This window comes from Haplochromis burtoni, unplaced genomic scaffold (assembly GCF_018398535.1).
Source record: "Haplochromis burtoni strain Fernald_Lab_line unplaced genomic scaffold, NCSU_Asbu1 Contig_50, whole genome shotgun sequence".
NCBI classification, from domain to species: domain Eukaryota; kingdom Metazoa; phylum Chordata; class Actinopteri; order Cichliformes; family Cichlidae; genus Haplochromis; species Haplochromis burtoni.
Genome location: NW_024582411.1, coordinates 128,073 through 145,596, shown reverse-complemented (window position 1 = coordinate 145,596; position 17,524 = coordinate 128,073). Strand labels below are relative to the sequence as shown.

The 17,524-nt window shown below is 39.1% G+C and overlaps 1 protein-coding gene across 6 annotated transcripts in view; it reads right to left on the bottom strand.

Moving 5' to 3' along the window:
- Positions 1 to 17,286, bottom strand: part of tcf12 (transcription factor 12) — an 86,677-nt gene extending 69,391 nt beyond the window's left edge. For 3 of the 6 annotated variants that reach the window (XM_042220518.1, XM_042220517.1, XM_042220519.1), the window contains exons 1-4: positions 17,100 to 17,286; positions 16,225 to 16,313; positions 15,926 to 15,998; positions 3,930 to 4,021 (exon numbers count right to left, since the gene is read on the bottom strand). In XM_042220518.1, coding sequence (XP_042076452.1) covers positions 3,930 to 4,021; positions 15,926 to 15,998; positions 16,225 to 16,296 — 237 coding nt within the window. In that variant the 5' untranslated portion in view covers positions 16,297 to 16,313; positions 17,100 to 17,286. The remainder of the gene's footprint in view (positions 1 to 3,929; positions 4,022 to 15,925; positions 15,999 to 16,224; positions 16,314 to 17,099) is intronic. The other 3 variants (XM_042220520.1, XM_042220521.1, XM_042220516.1) reach the window with 2 other exon arrangements.
- Positions 17,287 to 17,524: the final 238 nt, after the last annotated feature.

The window sequence follows — 17,524 nt, the reverse complement described above, 5'->3', positions numbered from 1 at the left end:
CAGACTTTGGTTGCTGTGGTTTCCTTTGCCTGCCTGGCCAAGAACAGTGTTACGGTTTACCTACTAACAGCCCACCATTACTGAGACTCCTGTAGTGACGTCTGGTAAGGGCTTGTGGTCAGGGCTGCTGTTTAAAATGTAAATTAAAGCAGTGTTCTCGTAGCTATGCCGTGCAACAAGCACATATATCATGACATGAGGAGATTTTGCTGTGATATTAATATTTAGTGCAGTTATGCCTCAAAGTGGACCGTTATGCTCATGTGTGCCCCTATATTTTTATTCTTTCATTCTACTACAGTAGCTTTGCATGATTTCAAGTTTAAAATATTCCCTATTTTACCTTATAATTTTTCTTTGCTGCACCTGTTTAGTTCATTCACTGTCTGAAACAAGCTTTTTTAGTTCAACACTCTTTAAGCCAACATTGTGCTGCACCTTGTTAACATTAAGTTTCAATAGCAGCCTTTGGTGCCTGAGATGACCATGATATGGTTCAGTCATTCAACAGTAAAAACCTACAGCAACCTCCTTGTGACAGGACAAATCAGTTGGTTGCCCTGTGACCGCACTGAATGCTTACTGCACATGCAACACCCTTAACCTCAGGGTGACCACTTTTGATCACAAAGTGATTGCACAATACGTAGCAAAGTGTCTCCAAAAAGTCATGGTCTCACTTGGACTGCCCGCAATCACTCACAGATGAGTAACCACTGTCTAATTTATAAACATAGATGGACTGCCAGCACACTGTAATCAATCTTAGTCAGTCTGTGCCAGTGAACTTAAGTCATCTGCAATGAATCTCTTTGCAGTGGGGACCCAACTCAACTGGTTGGCAACTGGTTGAAAGGTTATGTTCTCTATTCTATATGAGGTTCTAAAAGGACCAGAAGTGGTTAATAATTGAATCTCTTTTTAATGTGAATTTCTGGGAATATAGACAGCAGGCATCAGTCTTGTCGTGTCTTGATGTACCAAAATCAATGAAAGACAGCAACAGACACCTCTCTTTACTCACCATTTCTTTATACAGCACTCTGCATTTAATCATTAGTAATTCTTAAACTCTGGCGCTCTTCCACAGTGTGTCTTTTGTTCTATTTCCCTGCCCTCACCCCCAAACGGTTGAAGCAGATGACTGCCCCTCCCGGAGCCTGGTTCTTCCGGAGGTTTCTTCCTGTTAAAAGGGAGTTTTTCCTTCCTACTGTCGCCAAGTGCTTGGTCTGAGGGGGTCGTCTGATAGTTGGGGTTTTCTCTGTATCATTGTAGGGCCATTAACTTACAATTTAACGTACTTTGAGGCAACTGCTGTTGTAATTTAGTGCTATATAAAACTTCATTGAAACGGTCACAGACCAGGTCCTCGTCTCAATGCAATCATTTCAAAAGTAACAAGATTGAAGTCCATTGCACATGTTCAAAATAATTTTTTTCAATGTATGCAATGTAAGCAGTATCATCCGTGAGAGATTAACTGTACATACTGTATGCTGATTTACTATATTGAACTTCAGCTATGTTTAATATGAGATACTTATTCTCTCAGCTGATGCCGTTAGGGGTCGCCACAGCAGATCATCTGCCTCCACATCATCCTATTCCTAGCATCCTCATCTGTCACACCAACCCTCTGCATGTCCTCCTTCACTACATTCATGAACATCCTCTGCGGTCTTCCTCTTTTCTTTCTCCCTGGCAGCTCCATACTCAGGACCCTTTGTCCAATATATCCACTATCCCTCCTCTGCACATGCCCAAAACATCTCAACCTTCACTCTCTAACTTTGTCTCCAAACCTATGACATATGATTTATATAACACAGAAGAAAGCTACCAGGAAAGCAGTGGAATATTTACAAGCCTTACAATTTCTCTGCACTGATGATGTATTTATTATTTTCTTTAGGCTTTGGTTTTGCGAAATTTTTTGTTATTCGTTTTTAATTCAGTTCTTTCCTTTTATTTAGTTATTTCATGAGTATTTTTCTGGCGGTAAATAATAATAACAAAAAACTTTTTTTTTTAAATATGCAGCTTTTCTTTGAATCTAATTAGGTCGCCTTTCAGATGGTCAACAATGTTTGCAAGCAGACATCAAAACTATGTGAACTGTATTTAAAAAAACCCTCAAAATACATTATTCATTGAAAAACCTGAAACTGTCTGGACAGATTACTATAGTCTATTGAGCTTTACAAGAAATGCCACTTCTTTCCTAAACCAGCATATGCGGGATATAATATTCTATAGGGTATATAAATCAAATCTGTAAGGTACGTACGCAGCTGTGTGTGAGTGTTGACATGCACGCCTTATGGAGGTGCAAACAGCTGTCTGCTGGCTGATGGTGTGCCTTGTAATGTCAGAATCACTCATTTATATGCACCTGGAGCAAAGATATCTCAAGCGTCTCAGTCTTATAATTCAAATCAAGCTGCCTATGTTACCATAGCCTGTAGATGTTCATTCGGGAAGGGCACAGAGAAATAAACAAGGTAACGCAGCTCGAGTGGCTCTGACATTTAACTGAATTCTAATAGAAAGTGACAGGAGATTGACATTAAATGAAATTCATACAGGGCATCTAGAACAACCAATGTGTGAGGGACAAACAAACGGGGAGAGCTGTTCACACTTGCTCACACAAACAGTGAGATGTTCTCACTTAAACAAAGAGATACAGTTTCACATGGAAATGAACATGCACACATCTTGTTCATTATTTTACAAATGAACTACACTTGAGAATATTTTGAAGATACGATTTACAGTGGATTAGGTCATCACAAATAAAGCTACATGACCTTTAAAAAATTTTAATTCCATGACATATCATGTTAATTTACACACCTTAAAGTGACAAATTTAAACAAATTTCTCATTTCTACTTCACACAGGCCTGAGATCATAGGCTAAATTGTACTGAACTAACTGTGCATAGTGCAGGGTAGCAGAGTGCTGGATATCAGCAGATATTAGTTATGGACAGAAAGAAGAAAATAACTAAAAATATTGTTTTCTGTAAATATCTTCGGATATGCAGCCATGAATAAGTTGATCCTTTAATTTTAAAGTCCACCATTTGCCATGATTTAAAAAAGGACTAACATTAAACATTTACATTTACAGACAGGCTGATTGGCCTGCGGAGATGATCACAAACCATATTTCCCTGCAATGCAGCTTATAACATAATAAACATGATATTGTCTTGTTTTCATGGAGAGTAAAGTTTTTAAATGTACGACAAAAAGCACCTGCTTATTCTGAAGCTCAGTTTTCTGACTGAATCAGTGGATCAACAGATAAAAATCTTGCAACTAATTTGGTAACAGATTAATCCTTGGCATTTTACATTCTCAAATTAGATTATTTTGCCTGCATTTCTCTGTTTTATATGATTTAAAAATAAGTATATTTTGTTCAATTAACCAACAAAAGGAGAAACAAACCCATATTTAATTTAACATGCGGATATTTTCACTACTCTCAGTATTAGAAACTCAAACTGACGATTTAGTTTTGCAAAACAGTGACAGGGTATTTTGTTTAATCTTTCATTTATATCTTTAATTTAGTCATCTACTTTCTGACAGGGATTGGATTATTTTATCAATCCCTTTATCAAAAGTCTTGTTATGTTATTGAAAAAGACCTTGCCTCATTGTGGAAATGAATAACAAGCACCATTTAAATATAGCCTGAACTGAAATATTTTTTAAACTAAACAGAAGCTCAAGAATAACACCAGATTCCAGTGTTTTCTAACCTTTGCTGGTCCCGTCTGTCACACAAATACATGTCTATCATAGGTCCAACAGCAACAATGGTGCTGGGATAAGGTCTTTGTTATAGTAAGTGTTAAACGATGTGCTGTGGAGCAGAAAGGTCAGTCAGGAGCATTATCGTGTGGGTCATCTTACCCGTGAGGACTCATAAGAAGGACTGGACTCATAGGAAGGACTGGACTCGCCACCTGGGGTCCAAGATGCTTGGGTGGTCCGCTCATCCATACCTGTCAGAAACAGAGAGCACAACTCAGTCAGAAAGTCACGATTACCCTCACAGTTCAGTGTACCCGTACCACATGTACCTGTGTCTTCACTCAAACAACACCGGTTTATTTAGTGTCCCTGTGGTTGTGTTTAACACGACATTTTCTGTTTATAACTCACTGTATATAATGACCCTTATATTTATATTTGCTTTTGTAATCTTTTTAACTATAAAAAAATGTTTCTTACACATTTGTTCTGGCATGGCTAGAACATTGGAAATGTGTGGAAAATATATGAACCTTTTTTTAACATTAAAGGCTTTGATTTCTTACAGATTTGCTGGCAAATTGTTTTTCATAATTACGAATCTGTTTTGGGGAATTTTCCAGACATTTCAATTATGTAAAGAGTTTGTGTGTTTCCGCACGGACAGGTCACCAGTCTGTCGCAGGGCTAAGTAGCGGACAGACAACCATTCACACTCGCACATTCACACCTAGTGACAATTTGGATTAATCAATTAACCTATCCCCACAAGCTGCATGTCTTTGGACGGTGGGAGGAAGCCGGAGTACCTGGAGAGAACCCACGCAAACACGGGGAGAACATGCAAACTCCACACAGAAAGACCCCGGCCTGATCGATCGTTTGCCTTTGCTGCACCTGAGTTATGGAACAGCCTCCCGATTGGCATCCGGGAGTCTGATTCTATTTTTTCTTTTAAAGCACGCCTTAAAACGTATCTTTTTGAACTTGCCTTCTCTACCCGTTAAATGCTGACTTGTTAACTGCGACCTATTGCATTAACTTTTTACTATCCTCATTCTTCGTTTCCTTTTCATGTGGTCGGGGGGCGCTGGAGCCTATCCCAGCTGTCATAGGGCGAGAGGCGGGGTACACCCTGGACAGGTCGCCAGTCTGTCGCAGGGCCAACACACAGGGACAGACAACCATTCACACTCACTCGCACATTCACACCTAGTGACAATTTGGATTATCAATTAACCTATCCCCACAAGCTGCATGTCTTTGGACGGTGGGAGGAAGCCGGAGTACCCGGAGAGAACCCACGCAAACACGGGGAGAACATGCAAACTCCACACAGAAAGACCCCGGCCTGATGGTGAATTGAACTCAGGACCTTCTTGCTGTGTGGCAACAGTGCTAACCACCGTGCCACCGTGCTGCCCTAACTTTTTACTATTCCTTCATTCTTGGTGTTCTCTATCATGCGGCACGGGTCTGCTATAATCTATGTGCTGCAGTCCATTTTATTAGTGGCTTTTTACTGTGAACATTGTCTGCTGTTCTTATTATATTTGATATTAATGCTCTTAACTGTATTATTTTATTGTTTTTTTTGTAAAGCACTTTGGTATGCCTAAGGCTTTTAATGTGCTCTATAAATAAAGGTTGTTGTTGTTGTTGTTGTTGGAATTGAACTCAGGACCTTCTTGCTGTGCGGCAACAGTGCTAACCACTGTGCCATCGTGCTGCCCTATATTATATATAATATACTATATATAAAATATATAATATATATAATATAGTATGACTCCTATATCTACCTATTTCTTTGTCAAAACAAATCTACCACCCATATTTTTTTTAATTTTCTCAACGTGATTAAGTTTACCAGTTTGACAACAGCACAATAATAATAATGAAAAAAAATGCACTTCTCTTTTATTCTGGCTTTTCCAGCTTGAAATGTTTTCTGTGGGGTTTTTTTTCCTTTTTCAATTTTCATTATTAAGAAATATATCTGAGTTTCGGGTGGTCGTCTGAACAAAACAAGATATTTGCATATGCTGCTCATTTTCTAATATTTTATTCAGGAAAAAAAATCTGGAGGAAAATAATTCACAGATTTACTGATGACAGTAATTAGTGAAATTAGTTCTGAGCTGCAACACTTAATGGCCGCCAAAAAACATCTTCAGCCAGCAGCTTTGGATATAACAATGACCACAAATGAGCAAAAAAGAAAAAACAAAAAGAAAAACTTAATAACCTGGGTGGGTCACATAAACAGACTCTTGTCTTGCTTACAAGTTGGAAATGCTATTTAATTACAGGTGCAAGCCTTTGGTCTGATTAACACCCAGACTGCCATAACAGCAGTGTGATTTTTACAACAAAACAAAAAGAAAAGTGACTAACTGATATCTTTAAATGTGACACATAAATATATTTTTCCTTCAAATTCTCCTCATGTACCACAAAGCAACCAGAAACTTCGTAATCCGATGTATGGCAGGCTAAACAGCTGAGCACTGAAACGTGATAAAACTCATTTTCTAAATTAAAGAAAACCTGAATGTTTCAAAACTCAAACTGATAAACAAATAAAATCAATAACGCCAACTAATCTGCAAAGCTAGAGCATCTGGCACAGCTTGAAAAACACAATATCTGATTTTTACAATCTAATTTATGTGATATAGTCAGTAACAAATATTTGATGCCTCGATTGAACATTATTGTGCTCCTGTAATAGCCAAAGTCACCACAAAGAAAACATAACTGCAACGCGGGTAAAGCATCAATATTCTCGAAGTTATTGATTGTCCCTGTTGTAATAATATCTGTCCCAGTAAAATGCAATCCCATTTGTTCATTTCCAACTTCAAATAAAGAATATCAGATTTTATAAATATTGGGTATGCTCAGAAAAAATAATACAACAAACAAAAAAAACTTTTTTTTTACACTTTAACAGGTTTAACAAATTTAACAGATGATATGCAGCAAAGTTGGTCTAATAATCAAAAAAGCTGAATTTTTCCAAGTGAAACTAACAACTTTAATAAAAAGTAAAAAGCAAAAGTTAATTATGCACAGCTAAAAACAAACCTATAATCACTGATCAAAACGTGTTTGGTGGTGGTCCTCTGATTCACCAACATCTAAATACAGCTCTGCAGCCCTACATATAATGTTCAGTTTCACCTAATGAGGTTCAGTGCAGCTTACATGGAACTTTTTATGCGTCACTAAAGCTAATAATCACAAACAAAGCCCTTTGGTGTTATCGGAAATTGATGAGGATGTGGAACAATGATTACAAGATACGGAAAAAATACCCAATCTGAAATGATACTGCAGTTAGATTTTTTTTTAATTTTTAGTGTCAATACTACAATTTCAGCCTCCATTCTGCCAAGAACTTCTTAGTCAGAAACCTGTTTGTCTAATTATACATTTTACCCGAAAGTCAGTGACATTTCTGTAACCAGAAATCACGCACCAGTGAGCAGCGCAACAAATAAGTTTCATCCTGACAGACATGGTGCTTTGCTGCTTGCACGGAGTAGATTCATTTCCTCTTCTTCAGTGGGCAAACTATAAAGTTAATTTGTCTCGCTTTTGTGATTTGTCGGTTTTGTCATCCACATTTGAAGCCGTGATACTCGTGTTACTAATTGAACTACTAGTGTTGGTAGTGTGATGACACGATGGTGACATGCTGTCGCCCAGCTGAGGCATTTTACACTGTGAATGTAACAATGGTCAGTGTTTGCAGTCTGGGCCACTGGTTGTCATCTTGTCTGATTACCATCTCCAAAAGGGCTCTAGGGTTCCCTCTCTTCTCGGTACACAGACAGCCACCACAATGAGATTACTCACTGATACAAGAGGATAAAGAAAACACACAAATACACTGGCTGGCTGCAATGTAAGCATAATGAAACATGGAGAATCGGTGCTATCCCACCAGTAGTACTCAGTGCCAAGGATCATTATAAAATACTCCAAATTCATAAAACCAAGTGCAGTGTACTAAAGAACCACCAAAAACTATCAGCCACCTCTGGGCCTTTTTAGCCCCTTAAGCTCACCGGACACTTCCACACAGTCTGACGATTTACCTTCCTGCCTCAGGTTCACATTCATCATTTTTTTAAGAAATGTTTGGTCTCCGAGTGTGTCTCAGGGTGTTTTCCACTATGTTAGACTAGAAGTTCTTTACACTGATAGAAAGGGGAGTTTAACTGGTCCACCCGACTTGAGATCAAAGTGGGCTTTATGTGGCCCGCAGTGTCCAATGACTTTGACGTCCCTGCATTAGACTGAGCTCATTTTTTTTTCTGTTCTATGACTTTAAGACCTGTCCACCTCATCTGATTTTTGTTCTCCAGCTTAATTGACCAGCAAATTTGTAGGAACATCCCTAATATTCAGTATGTAGTCCATCAAACCATTATCAACAACATGTTTTCAGTAGAAGGCTCTGGGTGAAAAAGCAAGCAGTGTGGTTGTAGTGGTTGTGTTTGTAATAACATGCTGACTCCTCCTTTCTTACCATCTCTACGGCATCATTCATGAACAGCTTGCACCAAACCTAGATTCAGTTAAAAGCCATCCAACAAAATTATTTGTGCACTTTTTGTACAAATGAAAAGATTTGAGCATTAAGTTCAATATTACTGATGCAAGAAAATTCAACAAGGCTGTGAAAGTGTCTGCTCAGCAAACTGCAGGAAAAAAATAGCCAAGCATTACAGTTTGTATTTAGAATTTCACTACTAGTGACATTTGCTGAGATAGGAATCTATATCATCTTACTCACTTGGAGAATGAATACTTTCCATCACTCGAAAACAGTTGGCAGCACAACCACACGCCAAATGTTATGCATTTATTTTACAAAAAAGAGCATTTGGTCCTGGCAGTATCTGAAATACACTTAACATAATACATGGGGCCCATAATACATAAATTGCTCCTATGGGCAAAGACAGTGACACATTTTGTATACAGTGGTCCCTCGCTATATGTTTCGCGGATTTTTTTGTGCAATTTTGCATGCTTTTTTTTTTTGCAGCGCATTGTGTTCTGCGTCCTGATTGGCTGTAGACCATTATCAATCAATCTCGTACCGTGTCTCCTGTACAGTACAGAATGCATTCGCTAGCAGTGTGACTCTGAAGTGCTGTACTGTATGTTTGTAAGTTTTCTACCCAACAAACGCACCAATGCTGACAAAACTTATACACCATCAAAGGCACCTGCGGGTGAAAAGTGTGAAAATTTTCATGCCTGTCTGAGAAAAGTGTATAAAATGTGTAGCCTTAAAAAAACCTATAATAGCCTTAAGCCTTAAAATCTATAAGAATTGTCAAAAAATTAAGTTGGCTACTTTACGGATTTCACATATCGCAGGTTATTTTTAGAACGTATATATATATATATATATATATATATATATATGTATGTATGTGTGTGTGTGTGTGTTACCAGTCATTTGGGAAACCTCAAGAGCTGTAGAGTAAGTTTGAAACAGTTATGCATGTACTTTCTCATACATTCTCATATTGGGTTCTCAGTTTTGGACCCTTGGGCTGTATCTATTTCCATGTGTGCATCATGGCGTTACATGAAGAGCGTTGGCAGAGGAACAGAAAAAAAATCTAAATCAAGATGGAAAAAGGCTGCAGTAAAACTGATGGCCAACTAATAATGAGTTGCAGCTACTATATGGAAGTACGCAACTGTACTAAACTGCAGGATTACAATTTGCAAAAGAACATGAAAAGAAGCTTGATGAATACTGGGTGTATAATCTTTGTCTATATGAGGCCGAGATAAATCTGTTTGACTCAGATGAGGTGTGTGGCATGAAAGTGGGCCAGACGACCACAGTAAATGAGATGCAAACAGTAACACACAAAAAAGGACTGTGATGACCTGTGGCTTGTGTTTGTGTATTTGTCGAGTTATATTTTATTTCTACACAGTTTTGCTTCTTATTTGGGGGGAACGGGGTAAGTACATTGAACTTGTGTGTAATAAAATCTTCTATATAACAAAACACTAGCTAGAAACATTATTTCCTGTCTCCAGACACCAGGTACTAGAGACTAGACGAATCTCCCATAAGTGCCCAAAGGAGACAGACAAGGTTCTGACAAAGATCTGGCCAGGTACACTCAAAAAACCAGAGCAACGCAAACATATCTCGAGCATTTCTTCAGATATTGGTGCAACACTATTATCCCACTATCCCAGTAATAAAAAGGTTGACTAACGCTCATTACGCTTCTACCATGGGGCCTTTAATGCAGTAAATGAGGGCTGTGGATCATTTGATAATCAGATCTATTTTCCAAAGGGATGTATTCACTTCTGGCAAATAGTGCAGCGTGATATAGTTTCCATGTCTGTTAGAGTAATGCTAGGGTTCACACAGGTCCGAGTGACGTAAATTTCTACATCGCAAAGATGATGAATGTGAGGCTCTGTGCAGACGTCCACATGCCTGCCAATTTGTCCATGAAGACACTACTCCACAATACACAAGTACACATGGGGCCCCTCAGGGAGAAGGTTTTTGGGCTTGATGTCTAATTGATGGTTTCTTGTATAAATGATCTTAGAGCAGCCCAGTCAAAACTATGACTGTGCCAAATGTTTTTGCGCAAATCACAATAATGTGAAATAGCAACTGAAATCAGACAAAATCCAACTGATTCCAACAGGGACACACAGGGTTAACATCAACCCTCCATTACTCCATATAAGCTACACTTACACCACACCTTTTTATTTACCACAATCTTTTGCACTAGCTACAAACACTGGCTACAAAACAAACATGTCCATGATTACAGCTAAAAACAGTGAATTTCAAACACGCTGTTTCCTGACATAATCGACAATCTCAAACACTATATTTCAACAAATTTAAATTAAGACCTGTTAGCCCAAAATTAGGGATGCATCTAATCGGGACAGAAATGTTGATAATATGAGGTGTGATCAAGAAGTGTCACCTGTGTGCCGGCGCAAGACAGCACAAAGGCATGAAGCACAGTTCAGGCTGTTTGCTCTGAATGTTCTCCCTCAGAAACTTCAGACTGACCCCAGAGGAAAAGAAATTCTTATGCACGACCATGTGACTATCAAGAAAAACAAACGGCACACTCGTGGATGTGCTCCTGACCTCACTTGCCACTTTGTTCATTGACACTGACAATTCTTTAACTGAAACATGCTCATTTGTAGATGGACACAGTTTGAAAGAGAAGTTTAGGATTGCTCTCTCTGCACAAGTTCAAGGGTGTGTGCAGAAATCACAGAGCACACAGTGCAAGTGGTCATAGCGGGACATGCAGGAAGGAAAAATAAAAGTGGGGCTGAAAATGGTCAAGAGATGCACGTGAAGATAATCTTAAAGGGAGAGATCGGGTAAACTCAAATCAGATACGGTTTTTGATTTTCATGATCTGGTTTCCAGAACATTTTGATTACACCTCATAACATTCAGCCTTTACTCCTCCCTTTCTCGCAGGGAAAGATTACTTTTCTCTAGAACTTCTGCTCTACATCACACTGCCCTGATTCATTTGGCCAGAAAAATATTAACCACTGCAAATGTCTTATTTGGCATCTATATTAGATATGAGAGGAGCTGGAGCCTATTCATGAGGTGCAAGTCTGTCTATCACAGGGCCAACACAAAAAGACAGACAACCAAGTTATGGTTTCTCCAATTCTGCTATCAGAGATCAGCCAAACAAATATATTAAGGACTTCAAGCATCCACAGATCTAAGATAACCTGAGCCACACTCCAGCGAGTCCACATTCACAGAGCCACATCACCAGCCCTACCTTTATATTGAGAAACCTAATGATAGTAGGGACCTGATTTGTTTTGCATAATTCCTTTTAAGAAGTTTATCTGTCCCCTGGATTTTTATTTCTTTTTCAGGGGAATCTGAGATGCGGTCAGGTGTAACGGAGGTGAAGAACTGACATGGAATTACCCCCATTACAAACTAATATTTTATTTTTAGAAACAAACACGGTTATTTAACAGCAAACAAAGATGTAGTGTTACCATAAAACAATAATTAGAGTTATTATAGTTCCAATTTAAAACTATGTGTGGAAAAACTGTTTAATTATCACACTCATATTCACACAAACAGCCAATTCAGAATCACCACTTCACCCAACACACATGTCTTTGGGCTGGGGGAGAAAGCCAGGGTACATGAAATGAACTCACACAGGGAGACTTGAGCCAGCCAGTGTATTCAAACCTAGGAGCCTTCCCGCGAGGTGACACTACCCTGCAGGGTATCGTTCCTTCATACACGGTTGAACAATTTTAACTGGCATATGCTTACATCCTGCATGTATCTTCTCTGTAATGCATTTCTAAATCATTGAAAACCATCTTGACTTTACAGGCAAGAGTATTTATTTTTGTTAGGTGACATCAATCTGATAATTAATAACCAAATCTGATGCTTTGCACACAAAACTGACCTCAAAGTGAGGCAGCAGCAGTGACGCTCTCTTTGTAGCTACGACCGGCAATGAGACATTTCATTTTGGGATCCGTCTGACTGACAAACCAACCTACAACAGCTGCTGGTCACAGTCAACAAATGTACCACTACATACCCACTAAATGAAAATTACCCATTTCACAGCAGCCCCACTCCACTGAAGAGTCAATGGCCTCATCAGATTTGCATCATCAACACAGCTGGAGGAGAGAAATGATGAATCTCCGTTAGAGCCACTTTGGCTATTTTTTCCAATCCATCTTTCTCTGACACACTTTTGAAGGGTCCTGCATGTCCCACTCTGCCTCAATTATCTGGCTATGCCCAGCTGAGATGCAATAATCCAAACCCTCATTCCCTGCAATTTCCACACTCATGACTGCACACTCACTTGCCTTAAGTTCACAATCACTTATGTAGGTGCTTCTTCCCCTACCTTGAGGATCAGAGAGACATGAGCTCTGGCTGTAGGCTAAAGGGAAGAGGGATTTACCCGCTATAGGTGTCAGTGCTGGAATATTTAAATTAGAACGTATACAAGCATACATATGCAAACTAAATTAAGCCTCCTGAAATTACAATCCACTGCAGAGTCAAAGTTGTGCGGATGCTTGTTTGTTGGAAAAAAGTGGTATAGCTCATACGAGCAGTTTTTGCTACAAAAACACAAAATACTAAAGCAGACAATAAATTCCCTCTCGCTATTTAGATGTAAGACACTTTTAGTGGCTCATCTTCTCCATGATACTGCAGCGTGATGTAGTTTCAGTAGTGAATTTTGCTGAAGTTCCACAGGAAATATTTAAGATGTGACTAAACAAAATACCAAACATTCAGAAATTTGAAACTAAAAAACAGAAAAGCTAAAAAGCTATGAAAATCTTTCCAGAGTGTGTCTCTTACAGCAAAATATATCCTGTGACACCAAACCATAAATGGATGTAGAAATATCATGCAGCTCAAAAACACTTGAGTGTAATCTCTCCATCCTACATCTAATTATTTATCAATCAAGTTATATATCTATATAGATATATAATTTTTTAAAAACACAGTGGATCATTCAATCTCAATTCATCCAATTAAAAAAAACCACCATGACATATTTTGAGTATAATATTAACAGAAAGGTGCTCTTTGTAAAATAGTTAATTTAGATTTAGTATATGGTGTCATACCTCAGAAATATCACAGTGAAGAAATATCAGTCCCCTACCTGCAAAGTTATGGTTTCTCCAATTCTGCTATCAGAGATCAGCCAAACAAATATATTAAGGACTTCAAGCATCCACCGATCTAAGATAACCTGAGCCACACTCCAGCGAGTCCACATTCACAGAGCCACATCACCAGCCCTACCTTTATATTGAGAAACCTAATGATAGTAGGGACCTGATTTGTTTTGCATAATTCCTTTTAAGAAGTTTATCTGTCCCCTGGATTTTTATTTCTTTTTCAGGGGAATCTGAGATGCGGTCAGGTGTAACGGAGGTGAAGAACTGACATGGAATTACCCCCATTACAAACTAATATTTTATTTTTAGAAACAAACACGGTTATTTAACAGCAAACAAAGATGTATTGCAAATTAAAGAACAAAAACATCTGAAGTGTTACCATAAAACAATAATTAGAGTTATTATAGCTCCAATTTAAAACTATGTGTGGAAAAACTATTTAATTATCTAACACAAACAGTCAAACCTAGACTGTAGGGGGAATAAAAGAACTGAAACAAAGCTGCCTATTTATAAATCTGTACTTAGATAGAAATAAGCAAAAGGAGACATTAATACCTAATCTGAGCTCTTTAAATCTGCTCTAAACATAGCTCATGTCATAATAATAAAAATATCTGCAGATAGTATGTTTCTCACAAAATATTACATTTACAAATTGCAAATAAAATCTACAAAACATCTTGTAATTACACAGTCACGCCCACATAATTTTTATCATTTTTGTTTTTAACCAACAGCCCAGGTGTAGCCTTAGTTCAGTTTTGAAGAAAAAACTTGGTTACCAGAAGACACACACCAGTGCCAATGAGCTTTGAGCTGTAACTTACAATTCTCCACAGAAAAAGCACCAGGCTGACCACAGTGTATTTAAGAGCACCTTCCTACAATAAACCACAACAGCACATAGTTATGCCTTACAGTGCACTGCATGGACAACACCAATGTTTAGTCATCCTAGTAAAAATGCTTGTTTTGCAGATAAATCAACATTAAAGAAACCTGTTTCATTTTTTGTCATCAGCTTGCTGCAGCAATGACAAAACAACCCGGCTGCTGAAAACATCCACAATTAGAGAAACATTCACTGAGGTTTCCACCTGTGTAATCTGACACAATCAAGTGAAAAAGCTCTGCAATACATTTCCTGTCTGGCACTCCTGTAACTTGTTTCAAATCGGCTCTGACTTCTCAGGGAGCAGATAGTAGTGGTGGCGGCATGCTCAGATTTATTATTTTTATAAAGGTATACCTAAAACACTGTCACATGAAAACCTTCAAAAATATTGACAACGCTGTTGTCAATGTGAAACTTTGTGTTATTATTACATTACATGAACATATGCGTGGGAAGCTTACCAGAAAGGTGCGACTATTTGAAAATTCTCAGAGCAATTTCACTAGAATTTCTTGCCATTTGTTTTACTGAAGAGACCACACATACACACACACACACACACACACACACACACAGCATCATCGTTACTTGAATGATTAGGTATTATAAAAGTCAGCCCCGCAGTTCATGTGTGACAGCTCTGTTCTTGTTTCTTTGTCATTTCTCCTCAGTGTGTGTCTTTCGTTTCGCAGATAACCGACGACAACGAGGCTTTGTGGATGCACACAAGACATGCTTTCACAATACATAAAGCTCGATTGTTGACTTTCTCTAGTGGCACATCAGACAATAGATGTGCTTCGGATTCATGTCCTGTAGCGTTTATAGATATAGGAAGCGATCCAGAAGCAGAAAAGCTTAACGCTAGTTATTACAACCAAACCACCTACTAACCCTAACCCAAAGAGACCAGAAATTCATGGAAAACACACTTAAATGTATGCGTATATTTGAGGGGCATCATCAATATGCTCCTGTAATCTTGCTCAATAAGAAAATGTCACACAATCCCACTAGGGATATTAACAGCATTTTCCTGAAGGAAACCTTACAGCGAATCCTTAACCACAAGCTGACAAAAGAACTGCCTAATTAAAGCATCTGACAATGCGATGAAAAAATGAATAACACTCACATTAGATCAATAAAACATTTACACCCGTCTGTGTCCTAAACCAAGCTTTGTTCTACATCTTTACTACAGCACTGCACTACAATTCCAGGTGGAGGGCTCATGTTTCAAGCACCAGATGTGAAAAGCACACACACACAGAGGAGAGAGAAGAATCACATGCAATGCTGAAAACTAAGACAGTTTTCTTCCAGTCTCCATTTATATAAATAAGTCCAAACAGAACTCAAACAAATCAGAATCAGGTAAACAACCGATCTTCAAGTGCAGAATTATGAGTCATGCGAGCAGGGATAAAGAGAGACTACGTATCAGAGGGTTTACAGAGAGGTCTTTGGGACCAGGTCCTACCTGATGCACTGAACTGACTGCTTCCAAGTGTGGTAGGCCTATTTTTCCCTCCACTTACAGGTGGAGAGAACATCTGAAAGGAGAAACACAGAAATGCATACCTACAATTAGAGCAAGTCAGATGTGCAAAAGCAACCATTCACATAATCCAGTGCCATGATACTAAATCAAGGTTAGTCTGTGAAATCATACTACTCGACATACTAACAGGAATTGATCAATTAGTCATTATTAAGCCTATTTAATCATCACACCTCTTGGAGCTGCATGGCAAAGCGTTTAAAAAAAAACCAACCTACCGCACTAAAGTCCAGCAGGTCACTTAGTTCCTTGTCAGTTCCGAGAGCGGCAATCCGCTGCTGGGGGTTCATCCTGGCGATCTAGAAAGCTGGAGAAGACAAAGTCCATCAGATTACATCTTTGCTGGTTTATTGAGCAGAGGGGACTAGTACCACATGAAATGACTGCCGCGGGAGGTATTTGTTATGGATGAAGAATAAAGACCATCACTGTGAAGTAAAGTTGACTATGGCTTTAACCTTCATGTGGCAAACACGGACAGAACGGGCGTATAATCACTGATGAAAGTGTGCAGAAATGTTTCTCTTTACTTGTTTTCTCTCACTGCGCTGATTAAGAGAGATGAGACCGTTAGTAGGAGCGCTCTGAATGGATGGCTCTGCTTGTTAAAGCCAGGACCTGCAGCATCGCGTTAGAGCGCCGTCAACGTGCCTCTGTTATCACTCCGAGACGTTTAAACGACCCTCTGCCCGGGCTGTCACTAACCGTGTTAATGTCAGTGGTCTGTGCGGCTTTTCCACGTATAACGATGGTTATCGCCTACTGTTCGCGGAGGCACCTAACGTCGCTTAGCTAAGCGGCTAATACTAGCTGCAGTCCCTAGTTCATATGGGTTGAAAATAGCTAGCGAGCTGCAGGCAGCTGCAGCGTTTTTAGTCCGTGTAGACAGCAGTACGGAGAAGACAATGCCCTCCGATAGACCGAAACGTAAATTACAGACCACTTCAAGACAGGCAACACAGATAAACAAATATTGTAAATGATAATCTCAATTTCCAGCTCCGGAATACAAAACGCAGTGATGGTCTTTCTCAACTCCCAACTTCTTTCACGGGTCCGAAAGCTTTTTGGCAAACTCCTTCTGATATTTTACCTGTTTTCCGATTAAAATCCCGACTAGGGTGATCTGGTGAAGAGTCGTTTTCTGAAAAGACGCCTCAGAACAGCGAAATGTGGGTTTAAACAGCAATAACTGGGGGAATATCCTCTATATATATCAGTTACGAGTTTCCCTTAGGCAGACATTTTTGCTTTGCAAAAGCCTCAGCACCACGATGACATTGGTTACTGTATCCCTCCGCCGAGCTCAGTGACATGATGGTCCCACACAGGGGGAGATGCTGCGGGAGTCAGCGCGAGCTGCTGTCCTGGGTCGCGCTGATGCACGACAGGTTTATCTGTGCGTTATTATCACTGACTGCTAATGCGAGTTTTAGCAGACTGTGGAGTAACACTGTTCCTCAAAATTCAGAAATAAGGGCAATGAAATGATGGGAGTCTGATTTCCCAGTTTAAATA